This window comes from Rana temporaria, chromosome 3 (genome assembly GCF_905171775.1).
Source record: "Rana temporaria chromosome 3, aRanTem1.1, whole genome shotgun sequence".
Taxonomy (NCBI): Eukaryota; Metazoa; Chordata; class Amphibia; order Anura; family Ranidae; genus Rana; species Rana temporaria.
Genome location: NC_053491.1, coordinates 282,855,678 through 282,876,473, shown reverse-complemented (window position 1 = coordinate 282,876,473; position 20,796 = coordinate 282,855,678). Strand labels below are relative to the sequence as shown.

Genomic DNA, 20,796 nt, shown 5'->3' with positions numbered 1-20,796 from the left:
CACCTATGGAGGCATGTCCAGGATGGCGCTGGGAGTGGACATGTAGGCCCAGATTCACAAAGCACTTACGCCGACGTATAAGAAGTTACGATGTCGTAAGTGCAAATGTGCGCTGTGGTATCTGTGCGCCAGACATGCGCCTAAAAACAGGCTACACCCCGCTGACGTAACTTGCTTATGCCGGCGTAGGGTGGGCACACATTTAGGCTGGGCGCATGGTGCCGCTCCCATTGATTATCCATTCAAACATGCAAATGAGGGAAATACGGCGATTCACGAACATGCGTGTGCCCGCCGCATGCTACGCGAGATGCGCGTAAGTTGTACGACCGGCGTAAAGTTATTCCCCATAAAGGAGGTTCAACCCAACAACAGACATGCTCAGGTCTGCACCAGGGAACACAAGCCGGCGTATTGTGCATTGGACGTGTGTCTGGCTGGGCGTACGTTATGTTCACGGCGTATGCAGTGATCCGGCGTAGCTTAGGCAGTTGTGCCGGCGTGGTTGTGAGCAGGCGCAGGGGGCTGTGCATGTGTCCACGTCACGGCGCATGCGCAGTTCGTAATACGTACCTGTCTGGCGCTCGGGCCATCATTTGCATGGGGTCACGCCTCATTTGCATTGGGTCACGCCCACTTCCACCTACAGTGGCGTACGCCTTCGAAACCCACGCCACGCTGGCACAGCGTTGGTAGCACTGACTTGCTGAATGCAATGCTTGCCTCTCTGCACTGCGTTGGCGTAGCGTATAGTGTTTGCTCTACGGCGGCGTAATGTGTGCCTTGCTCTCTGTGAATCTGGGCCGTAGTGTCTGAGCTCCCAGAGACTGGCTTTTTCTCCTGCTATTACTAGGTGTAGAGTGACTTTTAACCCTCCAGCCTCTGTCCTCCCTGCCTCAGTGTTACATCCAGTGTATGACTAGGCGACGGCGCAGCCTACCACCTCTTGCATGGCCCCAGAAGCTCACACTGAAAGTAAGGCTGGAGCCACAGGCTTGCCTGAGCATCCTGCCCACATGGCAACCCAGACTGACAAGCCGGATCGGATACCCGCGGCAGCTTTTAAAGCTGTCATGCAGGCGATCACCACCCTAACTGACAAGGTTGACCACATACAAGGATGTTGATTATTTTTGTGCCCGGGTGATGAAGGTGGAACAGAGGGTCTCACAGACTGAAGACACGGTAAGTGTGATTATGATGCTGATCTGCATACATTAAGGCTGGATTCACACCTATGCATTTTTAGTGCTTTTTGCATTTTGTAGATTTGCACTGCCGAACATGTTCCATAGGAAACCATGTTAAATGGACTGTGGTGCAAATCTGCAAAATGCAAAAAGCACTAAAACTGCATAGGTGTGAATCCAGCCTAAAGATGAGGGTTAAGACGCTGGAAGCTCGGGCTGAGAATGCCAAAAATCTCACCAATGCTACTGCCTTTGCTGAGTGTGTTCTACAACAGTTACTCGTTTTTTCACCATGTTTTACTATGGAGAGGGCTCACTGTATACCCTCCACTAGTGGGCCCCAGGGAGCACCATCTCGTACCTTCATCTTTAACCACTTGCGGACCGCCCACCGTTGTTATATGTCGCTATTTTGAAGAGGAATACCTTTGTTATGGTAGCAGCTAGCTACCATAACCCCAGCACCCTCTTCAAGAGCAGGCGGTCCTCTTTCCGATAAAAGTGGTCTCTCCGGCGGATACACCGCAAGATCACTTTTAATCGGCTGGCTGGGTATGGAGACGAGTGAGGGGAAGATAGCTCCCACCTGTCTCCATACCACTGCAGGGCAGAAGCAATGTCAAAACGTCACTTCCGCCCAATGCTCTTAAAAAGAGCCAGTTATTTATTTTTTAGAATGACAAACATTTTTGTTTTTATTGCATTTTAGTCTAAATATGAGATCCAAGGCCTTTCTGACCCCAGATCTCATATTTAAGAGGACCTGTCATGCTTTTTTCTATTACAATGGATGTTTTAATTCCTTGTAATAGGAATAAAAGTGACCCAAATGTATTTATTTTTTAAAAACAGTGTAAAAAAAAAAAAAAGTAAGATAAATAAGAAAAAAAAAGAAGCGAACGCATATGTGAGCAACGCCCACATATGAAAAACAGTGATCGAACCACACGTGAGGTATAATTCTAGCCCTAGACCACCTCTGTAACTCAAAACATGCAACCCGTAGAATTTTTTAAACGTTGCCTATGGAGATTTTAAGGGTAAAAGTTTGTCGCCAATTCTACGAGTGAGCGCAACTTTGAAGCGTGACATGTTGGGTATCAATTTACTCGGCATAACATTATCTTTCACAATATACTTTACTGTTGTCTTATTTTTTATTCAAATGTGCGCTTGTAAGACCGCTGCGCAAATAAGGTGTGACAAAAAATATTGCAACAACCACCATTTTATTCTCTAGGGTGTTAGAAAAAGAATTATATATTTTTTTTTTGGGGGGGGGGGGTTCTAAGTAATTTTCTAGGGAAAAACACAGTTTTTAACTTGTAAACACCAAATTTCAGAAAGAGGTCCTTAACCACTTCAGCCCCAGAGGATTTGGCTGCCCAATGACTGGGTCATTTTTTGTGTTCGGCACTGCGTCGCTTTAACTGACAATTGCGCAGACATGAGACCTGGCTCCCAAACAAAATTTACGTCCTTTTTTTCCCACAGACAGAGCTTTCCTTTGGTGGTATTTAATCAAATCTGCGTTTTTTATTTTTTGCACTATAAACAAAAAAAGCAAAAATTTGGAAATAAAAGGCAATATTTTTTACGTTTTGCTATAATAAATATCCCCGAAAAAGATATACATTTTTTTTCTCAGTTTAGGCTGATATGTATTCTTCTACATATTTTTGGTAAATAAAAAAAAAAAAATATTGCAATAAGCGTATATTGATTGGTTTGTGCAAAAGTTATATCATCTACAAAATAGGGGATAGTTTTATGGCATTTTTATTGTTGTTATTTATTTTTTATTAGTAATGGCTGTGATCAGAGATTTTTATCGTGACTGCGACATTATGGCGGACACATTGGACACTTTTAATGCGATTTTGGGACCATTGCACTGATTACTGTGTAAATGACACTGGCAGGGAAGGGGTTAACCAGTAGGGGTGAGGAAGGGGTTAAGTGTGTCCAAGGGAGTGATTCTAACTGTGGGGGGGTGGGCTACATGTGGCATTACACTGATCACTGCTCCTGATGACAGGGAGCAGAAGATCAGTGTCCTGTCACAAGGCAGAACAGGGAGATGCCTTGTTTACACAGACATCCCCCCGTTCTGCAGCTCCGTGACACAATTGCTGGCACCCGGCGGACATAGAGTCCGTGGGACCCGCGGTCACACTCACGGAGCTCATGGCGCGCGCGTGCTTACAATGCCGCCTCCTAAAGGGGTAGTACGGGTACGTCCATATGCACAGCCGTGCCATTCTGCCAACATAAATAGTCGTGTAGCGGTCGGCAATCGGTTAAACTGCTTCACTTCCGTGAACATGACCTGGTGATGAGGGAGGCTGGATTCCAGGGTGAGTTGTGCTTTGAAAACACCAAACTTCAGCTTTTCCCAGTTTATGTCATAGAAACAGAGAGGCAGCGGAAATCTTTTAATGCAGTGAGAGTGAGACTTTGCACCGAGAGTTTAAAGTACAACATTTGGTTTGCGGCCAGATTGCGGGTAGAGGATGGTGAGACTGTCCGGTTTTTCACATCCCCGGAGGAGGCCTCTGCCTGGATTGCATGTAGATGGTTCACACTATGTGGCAAACTAAAAATAAAAATTAGCCTTGTATAAGGTTACCAGATTTTCAAAATGAAATCCAGGTACACCCTACTAACCATGCCCTCTTTTAACCACACATGCCAAAATCATGGCCCCATTCAAATCTATGCATTGCAGAAATATACAGTAAAGTGTGTTACCACATTGTGGTTGTCATTCATTTTAAATGTCACACCAGTGCACCAACACAGTAATAGTAATTTGACAAAGTACCTGCACTGAAGCACACCACAATATGTCCATTGTGGTGCACTGGGTTGAAAAAAATGTTGCAAGTCCATTTTTGGCTGCATTGTGGTATATTGGCAGCCTAATTAAAATGAATGAACGGCACTAAAGTGTGAATGGATCCTAAAGGATAAGTGCACTTTCAAACAAAGTGCCTTCATCATTTCCGCCTCCCAAATAAGCTAATAATCTTGCCCACCCTACCACTCCTGGGTATATACTAAAGCTGTGCCCGTGGCCTCCAGTGTTTGTTTACATTCTGATCAGCCAGTCTTCAGTGCACTGGGCCATCTCATTGTATGGGGCCTTTTCTTGACCTTAGCACATGGCCCCATAGAACTCTGTGGAAAGATACTGCATATGCAAGCTCAGCATTCTGAAGATCAACCAGCCAAGATGTAATCAATTTCAAGGTAAGCTTAGTGAGGACACACAAGATAAATGCACCTTGTTTGAAAGTGCGCTTATATTATAAAGTGGATCTTCATCACTGGGTCTGGGAAAAATAAAAGGCAGCAGCTACAAGTACTGTAGCTTCTGACATTTAAAAACACATACTTGCCAGCCATTGAGTTAAGCGCTGTCTTCCTACAACCCAAAGTCTTCTCGGCTTTTTCTTCCCCCTATTTTGGATTTGGAGTGAAGTTATCAGGAAGTGGCAGCCAGCTCCCAAATCAAAGATGGCTTTTAAAGAGTCTCTGTGCATGCTGATGGACTTCCATTTTGGATTTGAGAATGGGTCAGTCAGCTCCCAGTCAAATATGGCTGCTGAAGCATCACTGCCGGGCAGAGTCCTGAAGCCTCCTAGAATGTGTGATGTGTATCTCAGGAGGATCAGCAGAATGGGCTAGATGAGTGTACATCAAAGCCTAGGTGAGTAAGGAAGTAGAACGTTAAAGCCACATTTACATACATCTGTCAACCAGAGAAACACCTTGCACCTTGCCTAGCATGGGGTCGCTAAATTAAAGAGCCTCAAAACTCTGTATCCTTATTCCCAGAATGCGAGCAATCAATAGCAAATTGTTGATGGACAAAATAATACAAAGATACCAGTTTACATTTCAAATAAGTATTAGTATAATGCAATAAATTGTTACTTTACAAGCTGTGTGCTATGCATGGCACTACAACTACTTAGGCCCCTTTCACACGGAGGTCCGATTGGGTCCGGCTGCCCATTTGTCAACCAGACCCAATCAGACCCTCCATTCTCCTCTAGTCCGATGTAAACAAACTTGTGTCTGTTTACACCCAGCTACCTCCGGGTCAGATCTAATCTGGCAAAAAACAGAAGGAGATCTGTTCCCCTCCGTCTGGACGGATCGGATCGGATGGGAGGGCAGTTGCATGTAAACAGGCAGCTGATCCGTTTACATCCGGCTGCCCATAGAGAAGAGCAGGCAGTGCCCATGTCTGCATCCAGCCTCTCAGCCCAGCAGGGGATTAGCGGACAAGTCCCCTGCTGACTCCTGAGATGTGAATTCCGGTCCTGGAGAAAGAGAGGTGGGGGGAGGGGACAAAGAAAAATGGAGAGAAAGAAGAAGGAATAGAATGAACAAGAAAGATGGATAGGGAGAGAGAGAAAAGGGGAAGAAAGGAGAACAGAGAGCAAACAGTAGGGTAAAAAATATTTGGAAACTGTTATTGGGGGGGGGGGGGGGTGACACCATATTTTACCGCACCAGGTGACACCAACCCTAGTGACGCCACTGCTGCTGAGTAACACCAGATCCGGCCCATGTAAAAGGAGTCTTAAAAACTGGAGGAACAAACACAACCTGACATTTATTCAAAGGAACGCGCATGTTTCTCAATCCAGTTTACACAGATTAACTTGTACTGCAATAGACTTGTTAAATTTGCAATGCAAACTATATAAAGCATTTCCTATGAAGTGACTTTATTCAGCAATAGAAACCCATAACATCAGAGCTTAGAAATGTTGCAATGTCAGCAAATAAACTTTCAAGTATGGTTCTAATAGTCACCAAGTTTAGGACTTTTTTTCATTATTTTATTGCCTTGGAAGGCTACAAGTTCCAATTGTAAAACCGCCAATAACTTCTAAAGTTTTAAAGCTGCTAAAATAAAAGATCAGATTTTAGCAAGTGCTTTCCAGGCAATGTGCCAAAATTTCATCTCATTCAAAAGGAAAAAAAAGAGAAAAGGGTCCCGATAGCTTCTCCTTCTTTATTATCAGAAGGTTATCTTAAGGGGGGATGTGCAATATATCAATCCATAAAGGCTAAAATCAGCTTCTCGGAAATCTAGAAATTGTCCAAGCCACATTTATCCACCAATCAATAATCAACAACAAATGTGAAAGTGTATTCCCTTGTCTTACCATATGCTTACTGGCAGCTTAAAACGTTTCCAACAAATCCTGATCCATTATTTATCCCCTGTGCTTTTCTAACTGAGTTTCCAAATACCTCTCAGGATGTCAACATTTAAATGACTGCCCCTGGTGGATAATATAGCATCATTCACATTCAGCACTAGTGATCTGGCAAATCTCATATCTAGTCTTACTCATACATTTTCCACTTATGTTGCACATTACAGGACACACTTAGCTCTTAAATCTCAGATTCTGTTAAAAAAAAAAGCTCAACACTTTAATGATAGGTATTCACAAATGCAATTACTTCAGAAATCTGGAGTTATTCAGTTGCCTGTGCACCAAATTCACGATTACTTCAAATAAATTAGGTTTGTTCATTATCACTGTGCACCACATAAACCAACTTCACACAGTTCTTATTAGTACCTGTTCTTATTATGAGTAAAAGCTGAAAGTCAGATTCACAAAGCTGTTCAGACACTTTATTAAGAAATTTGGCTGGGGAATTTTCAGACACAATAAATGTTGGTGCAGGTGACAGATTTATGTACCTGTTGTGAACAGGTACATGAATTGGGGGCAGACACCTTGTGCAGTGACTGGAGTGTATGGACAGCTCCCTCCCTGCCACTGCAGCTTCAAAAGTTGCTTGCTGCTGTGCTGAGTGGGCGTAGTGTGATGGGGATTGAGACACACTAGTTCCCCCATTAGGTCAATTGTATTGTACATACATATATGTACAAAGACGGTATAGATCCAAGGGATCATGATAGTATAGCAAGTAAATATAAACAAGCAATCAAGGCAGACATGTTTCGCAGTCAGACATATCTGCTTCTTCAAGGCTGAATTGCTTCTTGCTTAAATCAAAGATCTTATCCCTCTGGGGAGCTGGATCCTTGGGAGACTAAAGCCTCGTACACACGTCCGAGGAACTCGACGGGCGAAACATCGTTTTGCTCGTCGAGTTCCTTGTGAAGCCGCTGAGGATCTCGGCGAGCCAATTTTTCCCATTGCCGTCGAGGAAAAAGAAGACATGCTTTCTTTTTGGCCCGACGAGATCCTCTGCGGTTTCCTCATTGAAAAGTGTACACACGACCGGTTTTCTCTGCAAAAAAAAAAAAAACAGCAAGCTTCTTGATGGTTTTTGTCGAGAAACTCGGCCGTGTGTACGAGGCCTCAGAGTTGTGTGACGCCGGGCAGGACATGCACTGCAAGGACTGTCATCCACATTTGTCCTTCTGTTGGCGCCTTTTTCACTGGATGCACTTAAAGCGGGGGTTCACCCTATCGACGGGAAAAAAAAATATTTTTTTTTCTTTTACCTTTAAATCAGGCATTGTAGCGCGAGCTACAGTATGCCTGTCCCGAATTTTTTCCCCCCATACTCACCTTGTAGTCGTCCATCGAAGATACCGGGGAATGGGCGTGCCTCTGGAGACGGAGGATGATTGACGGCCGGCTCTGGCGCGTCACGCTTCTCCGGAAATAGCCGAAATAGGCTTGGTCTTCACGACGCGTGCGCATAGCCTGTGCGCAGGCGCCGTGAAGAGCCGAGACCTACTCCGGCTGTCTTCGGGGAGAGTGACGTGCCAGGGCCGGCCGTCAATCATCCTCCCTCTCCATAGGCATGCCCATTCCCCGCGGGAGCCGGAATCTACGATGGACGACTACGAGGTGAGTACGGGGTTAAAAAAATCGGGACAGGCATACTGTAGCTCGCGCTACAATGCCTGTCTCGATGGTAAAATCAAGTACGAGAGGGTGAACTACCGCTTTAACTTCAGCAGTGTATTTACTCATACGAGATTTTATATTATCATTCAATCTGTGGACAATCTCCCTTTGACACCCAAGTGATATTTGTGTATGAATATCGTTCACGATATGGCTCTTACTCTCAGATCGATTGTTTCTATGCATTTGGTGTCTCTCTGGTGAGCGATGACCGTGCCATGATTCTTGGCATGCTCCCGCTGCTGTAAATCAAATCCAATGACACGGGCGCCGGGGGACGCGGTCGAGTCATACAGTCGGCGGCTATGGACACCGACTGTATGACACGGGAGTGCGCCCGCAAGGTAACCTCCTCGGGGGAGAGTCTCCCAGAGGGGGTTATCTATTGTGGGGAGGAGCCGCGAGAGCCGACGTGGGACCCCAGAACAGGAGGATCGGGGTAACTCTGTGCAAAACTAACTGCACAGTGGGAGGTAAGAAGGATATGTTTGTTATTTAAAAAGAAAAAAAGTCACTTTAAGCAAGAAGCAATTCAGCCTTGAAGAAGCAGATATGTCTAACTGACTGCGAAACATGTCGGCCTTGATTGCTTGTTTATATTTACTTGCTATACTATCATGATCCCTTGGATCTATGCCATCTTTATTTGTACATATATGTATGCGTCTTTGTGTATTTTTCTATGAATAAATTATAATATTTTTGGATTTCAATATGGATGTCTGAAGTTGACCGCTTAACGTTCTACCTCTATTGTCTTGCTTCTGTTCCTCTACTTAAAACCAGGGTTGGCGCTCCATGACAACAACTAGTCTTTCGTCTGGTGGGTCTTGACTATATATTTACATGACCTTCGCCTACTTTACAATTATTTTTTAATTTGGTGCCGTAATAGTTCCACTTTGCAAAACTGGTGCTATTAAAGCGGTTGTTCACTCTTAAAAAAAAAAATTTAAAAAGGTCAGCAGCTACACTTACTGTGGGGTGACATTAACCTGTCCAAAGATCAGGGCTATCCTCACCCAGGCGGGTTTTTCGCCGGTCTTTGGGTCCCCAGCATTGGCATGTTTTCTAATGGAAGCTGGCCGTGACTCCTTGCAGCTTCACAGCTGGATTCTCACTGTGCATGTGTCACGCTGCACTTTCTGAATGGACCAGCAGCTTTCTAGGACCTGTAACATGTCCCAGAAGGTTGCAGGCATGAAGAGGAAGGGGTAGAACCTCTGCTCTAATCGCCTAGGCGGTCAGAGCAGAAGTGGGAGCAGGTGCCTGGTAAAACTAGGTACCTGTTCCCTCTTAGAGCCCTTCCACACTGCCAGCGCCCGTGCATTGTGGTTTTAGCGGCGCGTTACCGTCGTCTTTGTGCTGCTTTTCAGGTGCTAGTGTGGCACTTTTAACCCCCGCTAGCGGCCGAATAAAGAGTTAAAATCGCCCGCAAAGCATATACACCGCTCCTAAAGCGCCTCCAAGAAGCTGAATGCAGGACTTTTTTGGATGTCCTGCCAGCGCAAAGTCCCAGTGTGAAAGCACTCAGGCCTCGTACACACGACCGAGGAACTTGGCGGGCGAAACACATTAGTTTTCCTCGTCGAGTTCTTGTTAGGCTTGTCGAGGAATTCGACAAGCCAATTTTCTCCATTCCCGTCAAGGAAAAAGAGAACTTGCTCTCTTTTTGGCTCGCTGAGTTCCTCAACAGTTTCCTCGATGAAAAATGTACACACGACCGGAGGAAACTGGTCGTGTGTACGAGGCCTCAGGCTTTCATATTGGGATTGCAGATGAGGGTTTTTTCCAGGCGCTATTTTTAACACTTAAGCACCTGTAAAACGTCTCCTGTGTGAAAAGGGTCTTAAAAATTCCAAAAATGAGAGAGGAGGAGGGAAAAGTTGTTAAAGCTGGACTTCCCTTTTAGGGTGAAGTTCTGCTTAAAATACTATCATGCAATTGAAAACGCACTAAAAATTGCATAGGTGTGAACCAGGCCTTTAACCTTCTTTGCCAACATCCAGCAGTTCAAATAGCAGGCGTGTCATGTAAAGATTCACATGTAGTACAGAGAAGGAGGGGGGAAAAGGAGCTGGTAATGCCAACAAAATCTTTCAAACATTTGGCCACTTTTTTTTTTTTCCTTCCTTTTGATGGAATGCTGTTCCACTAAGTAAAAACCTATTGAACTCCTCTTTTCCGAAGATGCTTACATTATTTCATCTCCTTTTAAAAGGAGTTTTTTTTCTGTGGTCACATAATTAAAATCAATTTAGGGAAAATCTCATCTACTTTGGAAAAAAAGGAAGAAAAAAAACGGAAAGGGAGTAGTCGTTTTCTGGCAAGGAAAAATGTGGAATTTGAGCAAGTTCCTTAGGAAGCAATGTTTAAAAAAAAAAAGAGGGGGGGGGGGGAGCGAGGCAGAGAGTAGAAATTCCTTCAAATCAAGTGCATTATTCAGCGTAAAAGGAGAAACCCTGCATGATCACAAGCTGTTTGACTTCCACACCAACACCAACACCAACCAAATAAAAAAAAGACAGGGGTATTTACTAAAACTGAAGTGGGCAAAATCTGGTGCAGATGTGCATAGAAACCAATCAGCTTCCAGGTTTTATTGCCAAAGCTTAATTGAACAAGCTAAAGTTAGAAGCTGATTGGCTACCATGCCTGGCTTGCACCTGATTCTGAGTGTTCCAGCTTTAGTAATAAATGTCCTCCTTTGAAATCAGAAAAAAACAAGTGTGATTAAACAGTGTGAATAGATGTGATCACCCACATACCTGCACCCACAAGCACAGCAACACGGCGTGTAAACATGTAGAAGATGTGACTGAGCTGTCACACTTGCGGGACGCGTCCAGCCTCATTGCTTTTTGTCTTGTTGCTCGGAAGATGGTCCTGAAGAGATAAGGTGACAGTTCTTAGAAGCAAGTGCAGCTGGGAAATCCCCAGTCCATAGCTGCTGCAGAAAATCCAGTCAAAGTGCCAACTGCCGATGGGCTTGTTTCCCACTAATTAAGAGAATCTAGTAGATTCCTAGGGATCCACACCGGCTAGTTGTTGTAATGAGGTGAGAAGTTCAGTTGCTAACGTTGCCTGAGAATGAGTCACAGGCATCAGCAAGTCGGTCTGGGCTCCGTATCCCCCTCCTTGTTCTCTCTCTTCCTCCCTCTTCCCTCTCGCACACACCCTTTGGTCACATAAAAAGGTGCACGCTTGGGAAGGAACGGACAGGGGCTCCCTAGCCGCTGTGTCCGCATACAGGACAACACACCCCAAGTTAGAAGATGGCGTTTGCCGTTAAATCTGCATTGGAGTCCAATAGTTGTTTCGGTGGGAGCGAGCCAATATATCGCTTGTAGGTCGTAGAGGTGACGTTCGGTGTACCTGACCGCCTCAGGTCGTAGAGGTCACTCACGTACGGTGTACCTGAGGTGACGTTCGGGGTACCTGACTGAATGTGCGCACACAGGACGGACGTGCTTGTCTTTTGTCTCACTCAGTCCTTCCCCCGGTCGGCTTTATCCCATAGACAGCAAACACTGCAATACCTAAAGCGTACAGTGCACAACGGCAATCCTCACATAAACAATCCCTCAAATAAACAAGTAGCTTTCACAAAGTGTGAAAAGATACCTATCGCGTGAAAAGATCTCGGAGGCGTTCGAGGCAGTTCGTCATCCCTGGTCCAGACTAGTGAAATAAAAACAAAAGTTCAAATTTCTAACATAAGGGATGAATCATCTGAAGAAAAAAAATTCCAGGGCTTTCACAAGGGGTGGGACGTTGTTATGTCTAAGGGAAAAAAAGGTTCTTTGGGGGAAGTTTTTACAAAGAATATTTTGGTAAAAAGTAGATGTCAAGTGATGGTTGATTGTGGTAGGGAGCTCATTGTTTCTCCCATAGGGGGTTATTTACTAAAGGCAAAGCCACTTTGCACTACAAGTGCAAACTCAAAGTGCCCTTGAAATTGCACTGAAAGCGCACTTGGAAGTGCAGTCGTTGTAAATCTGAGGGGTAGATCTGAAATGAGGGGAAGCTCTGCTGATTTTATTATCCAATCATGTGCAAGCTAAAATGAGCTGTGGGAAGTTTCTAAAATGCTGTTTTTTATTTCCCTTGCATGTCCCCCTCGGTTCTACAACGACTGCACTTCCAAGTGCACTTCCAGTGCAATTTTAAATGCACTTTCCACTTGTAGTTTGGACTTGTAGTGCAAAATGGATTTTCCTTTCGTAAATAACCCCCGTAGTGTATCTAAAGGACAATTCTTTTCCTTTCTAGGTAGATTAGGATTGGAAATAAAATGTTAGGTTTATTTTTTCCTATATACTGTAACTACACAAGGTTCATGCAGACTTTACTATTACAAATCAGATTACGCCCATGTTTTATAAAAAAAATATTGTAAATTGCTTTATTGTAATCAGTAAAACAATAAATAAATATGGATCTCCCTGAACCATGTAGTTAGCAATATCTACTCTTAAAGTGGAGCTCCACCCTAAAGTGGAACTCCCGCTGATCGGAACCCTCCTCCCCTCCGGTGTCACATTTGACACCTTTCAGGGGGGTGCAGATACCTGTCTAAAGACAGGTATTTGCACCCACTTCCGGCCACACAGTCTCGGGCAGACTGCAGGCATGACGTCACCTCCCGTTAGGGTGACCACGTTTTCAAACTACCATTCAGGGACACCCTCCCTTTCCAAAAATCAGCCTGTGCTGTAACGAATCACAGCACAGTGATTGGACACAAGAGGCGGGATTTATGATTTCTCCAATCACAAGCAGGGGGCAGGATTGTGCTCCCCAGGCAATCCCGGGCAGGACAAGTACTGTCAGTAAGTAAAGCAGTGATGTGGCTGTCTTTTTTTGGGGGCATCAGATTGGCCCGGGTGGTGGCTGTGTCAGGTTCATTCCGGGACACCTTATTGTCCTGGAATGAATGTGCCCAGGACAGACCTGCAAAATGCGGGACTGTCCCGGGCAATCCGGGACACGTGGTCACCCTACCTCCGTCCCCCCCCCCCCCAGTTGTGTTCTGGGGACACTCGGCTCCCAGTACACAGCGGGAGCCAATCGGCATGCGTAGCGCGACTCGCGCATGCGCTGTAGGGAACCGGGCAGTGAAGTCGGAGTGCACCGAGGATGGCGGGGGGGAGGCAGCAGAGTGACGAGCGATCACTCGTCCTCTGCTGCGGACGGCGCTGGACTCCAGGACAGGTAAGTGTCCTAATATTAAAAGTCAGCAGCTGCAGTATTTGTAGCTGCTGGCTTTTAATATATTTTTTTCAGTGGAGCTCTGCTTTAATCAACATAATGTATTGTTACATATGCATTTATATGTACATGCACATATCACATAACTTATAGTAATAAATCCTGAGTGCCGGTCCACACAGGGGCAACCTGACTTACAGCGCGACTTTGCAAGGCGACTTCAGCGCAACTTGGAGCAACTTACCAGAAAGTCCGGCCTCAGGCCCAACTGTGGCAAGATAATTTGTGGAATTTTTCCTTAAATAATTGTGCAATATGCAGCAGCTGAAAATTATGTGGTTCAGTTTGTATTCAGCCATGTTGATAGCTGTCAGAAACAGGCGGAACCGACTGGCCATTATCCCAAAGGTATTCTCAACAACTCTTCAGACTCTGGCCAGCCGGTAGTTAAAAACCCTCCTCTCCGGGGTGAGGGTCCTCTGGGGGAATGGCCTCATCAGGTAATTACCCAGACCGAAAGCTTCATCAGCGATAAAGACGAACAAAATACATTGGGAAGTGACTAGTCTAGGTGTGTATGGGCCAAGGATAGCATGAAGGAAAATATGCATGTAGGCCAAAAAATGAGCATTAAAAACTTATGTAGCGCCCCCTTACATTCAGTATGGGCACTACGCTAAAGTTAGTGGGGAATGGGAGAGTTGCCTTGCTCCCATTCACTATTTGTGCAATGTCATCCCTGGCCAGCAGTTGGCGCCAGAGGGGTTCTGGCAGAGTAAGTTTCTCCAGCAGCCAATCAGAGGAGTTTTTCCCTCACGGGGCGTGCTGGAGAGGAGTATATCTGTGACAGGTGTCATGTGTTCTAAAATCTTCACGGGGTCCCCGTTCCAGGTGCGGCATCCACCTTCAGGGTGCGCGCATCCATGGACCCCGCCAGCGTGGCCCACCTGGCCATAATTGCAGACTACTTGGGACCTCATCCGGAGGTACAAGGGGACCCCAGTGACTGGCTGGGTTCCCGGTTCTATTGAAAGAATCCCAGGCTGGGTGCCGTTCGATTGGGGAGTCGGTTTGAGGAGGACCCGGAGGCAGGTCGTCCAACAGAGCCTGAACAAACCAATTGGGGATCCGGTGACCAGAGTACTGACAGGTATGTTTGCTGTCATCTGGTGACCGATGCAGAAATCTACTGGGAGGATTCGCTCCATCTATCTATCTAGCTCAGTTATTGTAAATGGCCTGTGGCAGAGGCCCGAGCCGGGTCTGTGAGAGAGGCCCGTTCCTCCCAGAAATCCTAAGTGACATCTCGGCTGCCAGGCCTGTAAAAAAGGGTCTGTCCGGGGGCACTTTACCCACTCAGTTGGAGTGGCGACGAGTAACAAATTGGTACTACGCAGAGCAGTACTGACTGCTCTGTTTAATATCCAGGCCTGATACTGCAAGGTTCTTCCTCTCTCTCTATTCATCAACTTTGCCCTTCCCAATTGATGTTGATGTTGGTCGTGTTGGCCTGGAAAATAAAGCATTGGAGAAAACCTTTATCCACTGTCTGGACCTTTGCTCACTGTTTGTCTCTACAATTGCACCCCTACACAACGCCAAGGTAACTTAATAGGCCGATCCCAAATCAACCAGCGGCTCCTTTGGGGGGAGCGCTAGACTTACAGCATGCATGAGGACAAAGGGGACATTCACAGCATATTACAATCATGGTAATTTGGGAATGATGAAAGAAATACAATACATTAGCATACATTAAATACATATAATTTGATGTTAAAGGACAGAACTTACCTTAATATAGTACTTCTGCAGGACTTGTATGATGGCAGAACAGGTCTCTGGGATAACAATCCCCAGAGCCTGGAGGGAGATGCCTGTCATGAACTTCAGGTCCTGCAGACTTCTCCCAGTCGCCAGGTATCTCAACGTGGCAACTAGCCTCTGCTCGGGAGTGATGGCTTGCCACATGACAGTGTCCTTCCTCATGATATAGGGGGACAGCAAAGCCAACAGACAACAGACAAAATGGGGTCTGTCACCCGGAGATAATTCCTGAAGTCATCAGGGTTATTCTCCTGGATCTCCTGCAGCAAAGGCATATGACAGAATTGGTCCTGCTGGAGCAACCAATTCTTCGTCCATGAACTCCTCCTCACCCTGTTCATGGACAAAGCATGGGTTAAAGAATGAACACCAACACCAAGCCCATACACAGCACAAACTCTGCGATGAGTACGTACCTGCAACATGGCTAGAAAACGGTCGTCTGGTCAGAACAAACTAAACGGAACGCACTGAAGAACAGAAAGCCCTATGAAGAACGACCTGAAAATCAGAAATGAGCGGACAAGAACACACTGAAAAACATTCTGAAAAGCATGAAGACTGAAAAGCGTGAATCGTCTCTCACCAAACTTTTACTAACACGCGATAACACAAGATCAGCAAAAGCAGCCCAAAGGGTGGCGCCGTTGGATTGGAACTTCCATTTTATGCTGCTGTCGTACGTGTTGTATGTCACTGTGTTTTTGACGGTCGGAAAATGGTGTGACCGTGTGTATGCAAGGCAACTTGAGAGGAATTCCGTCAGAAAAACCCGTTGGAGTTTATCCCGGCGGAAAAAACGATCGTGTGTACGAGGCATCCACTCCATAGTGAACTTAAGATTGAATTCATATTACAGCCAAGTTGGTCCATAAAAGGTATCTATATAGATATATATATATATATATATATATATATATATATATATATATACAGCCCTCAAAATTTCCACTCACCTACTAGCATTTGGCGAGTGGATTTAAGCTGGGGGCGAGTGATGACAGGGCTGCATGACCAATGTCCCTTCAATCTGTGCCTACACTTAGAGCCCCTGATGCGATTGGCGGCCGAAGAGGAAAGGTGCATGCTCGGGAAAAGTAGTCTGGTGAGCCGCGCACAGGCAGAGCAGTACACAGGTGCTCTCCTTACAATTCTCATTAAGCCATGGGACCGAACAGTATGACCTCAGGAACGAAGTAATGAGTCAGGTGGAGGATTGCGAAAATTACCACTCCGGGTGTCCCAGGTAGGCAGTGCAGCGCTCACTGAAAGTTGCCCTGACATGAGAGTGGCAGCCTTCCAGTTTGTGCAGTTTTCTTCTCCTTGTGCTCTATGTAGGTGTCCTGTGAGCAGACTGGTCACAATGTGTGCTGTGCGGTGTCAATGTGCGCTGTGCTATGGTGTCAACGGCTGTGCAGTTGTGTGGATCTCGGCGCTGGATTGTACTCCCTCCCGCTGTGCTGCAGCTCCTCTCCTCTCTGCCAGCCTGAATAAAAGGGGGAAGTGGGGACATGCAAGCGTGGAGCCGCACACACAGGCTCCTGATGATGAGATGAATAGGAGAGGGAGAGAGAGGATGGATGGATGGGAGTTGCAGAGGAGACAGCAAGAGAATGGGGAAGAGATCCAGTTCTAGTGCCCTGTCCCTCTGGTCTGCCCCCAGTGCCCTGTCCCTCTGGTCTGTCCCCAGTGCCCTGTCCCATTTTGTTAAAGTTGTTTTTGGTAATATTTAATTGTGTAACTTGATTCTGCATAAAACATTTAACAGTGTCGTTCCATGAGATAATCTACGAGGGCGTGTTTAGGGGCGCAATTAGGCGTGGAGCAGTGTATGAATTAGGTGGGGCAACTGGTGGCGAGTAACTCTTGAGGCCTGGCTAGTAGCTCAGGGCTTAAAATTTTGAGCCCTGTATATATATATATATATATATATATATATATACACACTGCTAAAAAATCAGAACTCCTGGGATATTGATCTGGTCAGTTAAGTAGCAGATGGGGGGGGGGGGGGGTTTCAGCTGCTTTGCTGTTAATTGAAATTAACAACAGGTGCATTAGATGGGCAACAATGAGACAACCTCCAAAACAGGAATAGTTTTTCAGGTGGGGTGTCTGACATTTTTTTCCCCTACTCATCTTTTCTAACAGTTTTTCACTAGTTTTGCATTTGGCTAGGGTCAGTGTCACTACTGGTAGCACGAGGCGATACCTGGACCCTATAAAGGTTGCACAGGCAGTCTAACTCCTCCAGGATTGCACATCAATACGTGTCATTGCCAGAAGGTTTGCCGTCTCTCCCAGCACAGTCTCAAGAGCATGGAGGAGATTTCAGGAGACAGGCAGTTACTCTAGGTCCTTAACCCCTCAGCAGGACCGGTATCTGCTCCTTTATGCAAGGAGGAAAAGGATAAGCACTGCCAGAGCCCTACAAAATGACATCCAGCAGGCCACTGGTGCAAATGTCTCTGACCAAACAATCAGAAACAGACTTCATGGGGGTGGCCTGACGTCCTCTACTGTGCTCTGTGCTCACTGCCAGACACTGTGGAGCTTGATTGGCATTTTCCATTGAACACCAGAATTGGCAGGTCCGACACTGGTGCCCCATGCTTTTCACAGATGAGAGCAGGTTCACCCTAAGCATATGTGACAGACGTGAAAGGGTCTGGAGAAGCCGCAGAGAACTTTATGCTGACTGTAACATCATTCAGCATGACCGGTTTGGTGGTGGGTCAGTTGATGGTCTGGGGAGGCATGTCCATGGAGGTACGCACAGACCTCTACAGGCTACACAATGGCACCCTGGCTCTCATTAGATATCGAGATGAAATCCTTGGACCCATTGTCAGACCCTACACTGGTGCAGTGGGTCCTGGGTTCCTCCTGGTGCATGACAATGCCCAGCCTCATGTGGCGAGAGCATTCAGCCAGTTCCTGGAGGATTAAGTAATTCGGAGAAAGGGTATATGGACAGCCACACACCAAAAATAACCTTAAAAGGTAGCCTTTATTGGTGCAAAAGGATAAAAGCACTACAAAACACAACAAGCAGTGGAATTAATATAGCTGACGCATTTCGCAAAGAGGTCTAGTGCTTAGTCATAGCTAAAACATAATAAAAAAATATACTCCAAATATATATACTAAATCAAGGATAATCACATGATCCACCCCCACCAATGATCAACCCTCACTAAATGTGTTTAGTTAATCAACAGTGGTGGTCATCACAGGCGGGAGTGGACAGAATAAAATAAGAAAACACACAGACTGAGAAACAAATTAAAAATTATTATAAAATAAAGACAAATAAAATGCAACTAATGCACATATACATAAAATCAGTACATATAGGTAGCGCCCCCTTACTTTCAGTATGGGCACTACGCTAAAGTTAGTGGGGAATGGGAGAGTAACCTTCACTATTAGCTGGATTCAGAAAGATTTACGCCGGCGTATCTACAGATACGCGGCGTAAGTGTAAATCTGCACCGGCGCATTTATGTTCCGTACCCACAGAACAAGATACACCTAAAAATAGGCTTCCCTCGACCGACGTAACTACAGCAGCATATCGTGGGCGCATATTTACGCTCGATGCATCTTGCGCTCACATTGATTTCCTATTCAAATATGCAAATGAGGGAGATACGCCGATTCACGCATTTAAGTGTGCCCGACGCAGGCTACGCGCGGTGCGCGTAAGTCGTACGTCAGGCCTAAAGTTATTCCATCAAAAAGCTGGAATATCTTTGCACCAGGCGTGCACAGGTCAGCTGGAGAGCAACTACAGCAGCACCGTTACGGACGAGCTGAGTAAGCTGAGCACCCACACTTGCAGGACAACACATCTGTGTGCCAACATGCCAGGGGCAGCCGTGGTCCTAGCACTACTAATGGGTCCACCCAGGGCCGTCTTTAATATGGTTTGGGCCCTGGGCAAACATTTTTTTGGGCCCCCCTCCAGCTTATTTTGGGCCTGGCTGGTTCACATGTATGTTTTGGCGGTCCTCATTTGTGCAGGTACAGCAGCCCATTGATTTGAATGGGCTGCCATGCCTTTGTTTCCTGCAGAAAAAAGGTGCATTCAGCATTTTAAAAATACAGTTGCCTTGAAATCCATTCTGCTTTTGCACCATGCTACTTTCCTGCAGTTCTTGCACACACAAACGCACTGTGTTTTTAAAAGCGTGACCTAAACGTCTAAAAATGCAGCAAGTTTGACAGTGCGGGAACTGCAGATAAGTCACAGCAGACAGCAGAATGGACAGACAGTGCTGTATTTCAGTGCTTGATGGGCATAGGTGTGCCGTGTGCGCAGCCTATTACATGAGGCATGCGCTTTTCTTTGCAGGAAATGCAGGCATGGCGGCCCATTCAAATGCATGGCCTGCTGTGCCTGCAAAAATAAATAAAATAATATGAAAAAAAAATTATAAAAAAAAAGAGGGGGGTTGCCGTCCGGGGCCCTGGGGACCTCTGGGTTCTTTAATAATAATAATAATATAATATAATATATATATATATATATATATATATATATATATATATATATATAAAAAATAAAATAAATATCTAAAAAAAGATTTTTTTTATAAAAAAAGGGGGTTTTCATCCGGGGCCCTGGGGAACTACGGCCCCTGGGGACCCCCAGACCTCTAAAAAAAAAAATTGGCCCTTTAATAAAAAATAAAATAAAAATATATTAAAAAAATATATATTTTTTATTTCAAAATAAATAAAAAAAGGGGGGTTGCCATCTGGGGCCCTGGGGGCCTCCGGACCCCTAAAAAAAAAAAAAAAGGGGGGTTGCTTTGGGCCCCCAACAGTGACAGGGCCCTGGGCAGCTTCCCCATTTGCCCTGTGGTATAGACGGCCCTGGGTCCACCGACTCGTAGGAGGGCACAGGAGAGGATATACCGCACGCACATGGACGTCTTTGGCATGGGTGATTCAGAGGTGTATCGCATCTTCAGATTCAGCCCTGATGCCATCCTAGAATTAGCCACAACCCTGCATGATGACATCACCAGCAAGACACATTGTGCACATGCAGTGCAGCCACTGATCAAGGTACTGGCAACACTGCATTTTCTTGCAAGTGGATCTTTTCAGCGTACAAGTGGAGTTGTGGCTGGGATGTCACAATCCACCATAAGCAGATGTGTGCACCAAGTTTTTCCCCGCAATCCTCAAACGCATGTCCCACCACATCATCAGACCCACACAGGAGCATCTGCAGCAGAAGGCAATGGAGGATTTCTACAGAATTGCCAGATTCCCACGCACTGTGTGGGCCATTGATTGCACACATGTGGCACTACGCCCCCCCGTGACACAGAGCACATATACCGCAATCGTAAGCACTGGCATTCCATCAACATACAGGTGATAGCCGATGCCCAATGCCTCATATGGCACGTCCGTGCCAAACACCCAGTGTCCAGCCACGACAGCTACATATACCGTCAAAGCACCATCCCAACAGATTTTGAAGAGAACGTGTATGGGGACAGCTGGCTGGTTGGTGAGTGACATGGGTGTCAGGCATGACTGTCCGACCCCATGATACAGACATCACGAGGGGCACATGCATGACTAACATCCTCCTGTCTTTTCCCTTCCAGGTGACTCTGCATATG

General features: G+C 45.9%; 1 protein-coding gene across 2 annotated transcripts in view; it reads right to left on the bottom strand.

The window, feature by feature from the left end:
• The window catches only part of FGF18 (fibroblast growth factor 18), a 285,024-nt gene extending 273,236 nt beyond the window's left edge, over window positions 1–11,788 (bottom strand). For both annotated transcript variants that reach the window (XR_005747966.1, XM_040344707.1), the window contains exon 1: window positions 10,882–11,788. Coding sequence is in view for 1 of the 2 variants with exons in the window: in XM_040344707.1 (XP_040200641.1) it covers window positions 10,882–10,968 (87 nt within the window). In the remaining variant the exon portion in view is untranslated. The remainder of the gene's footprint in view (window positions 1–10,881) is intronic.
• Between the last annotated feature and the right edge of the window lie 9,008 nt (window positions 11,789–20,796).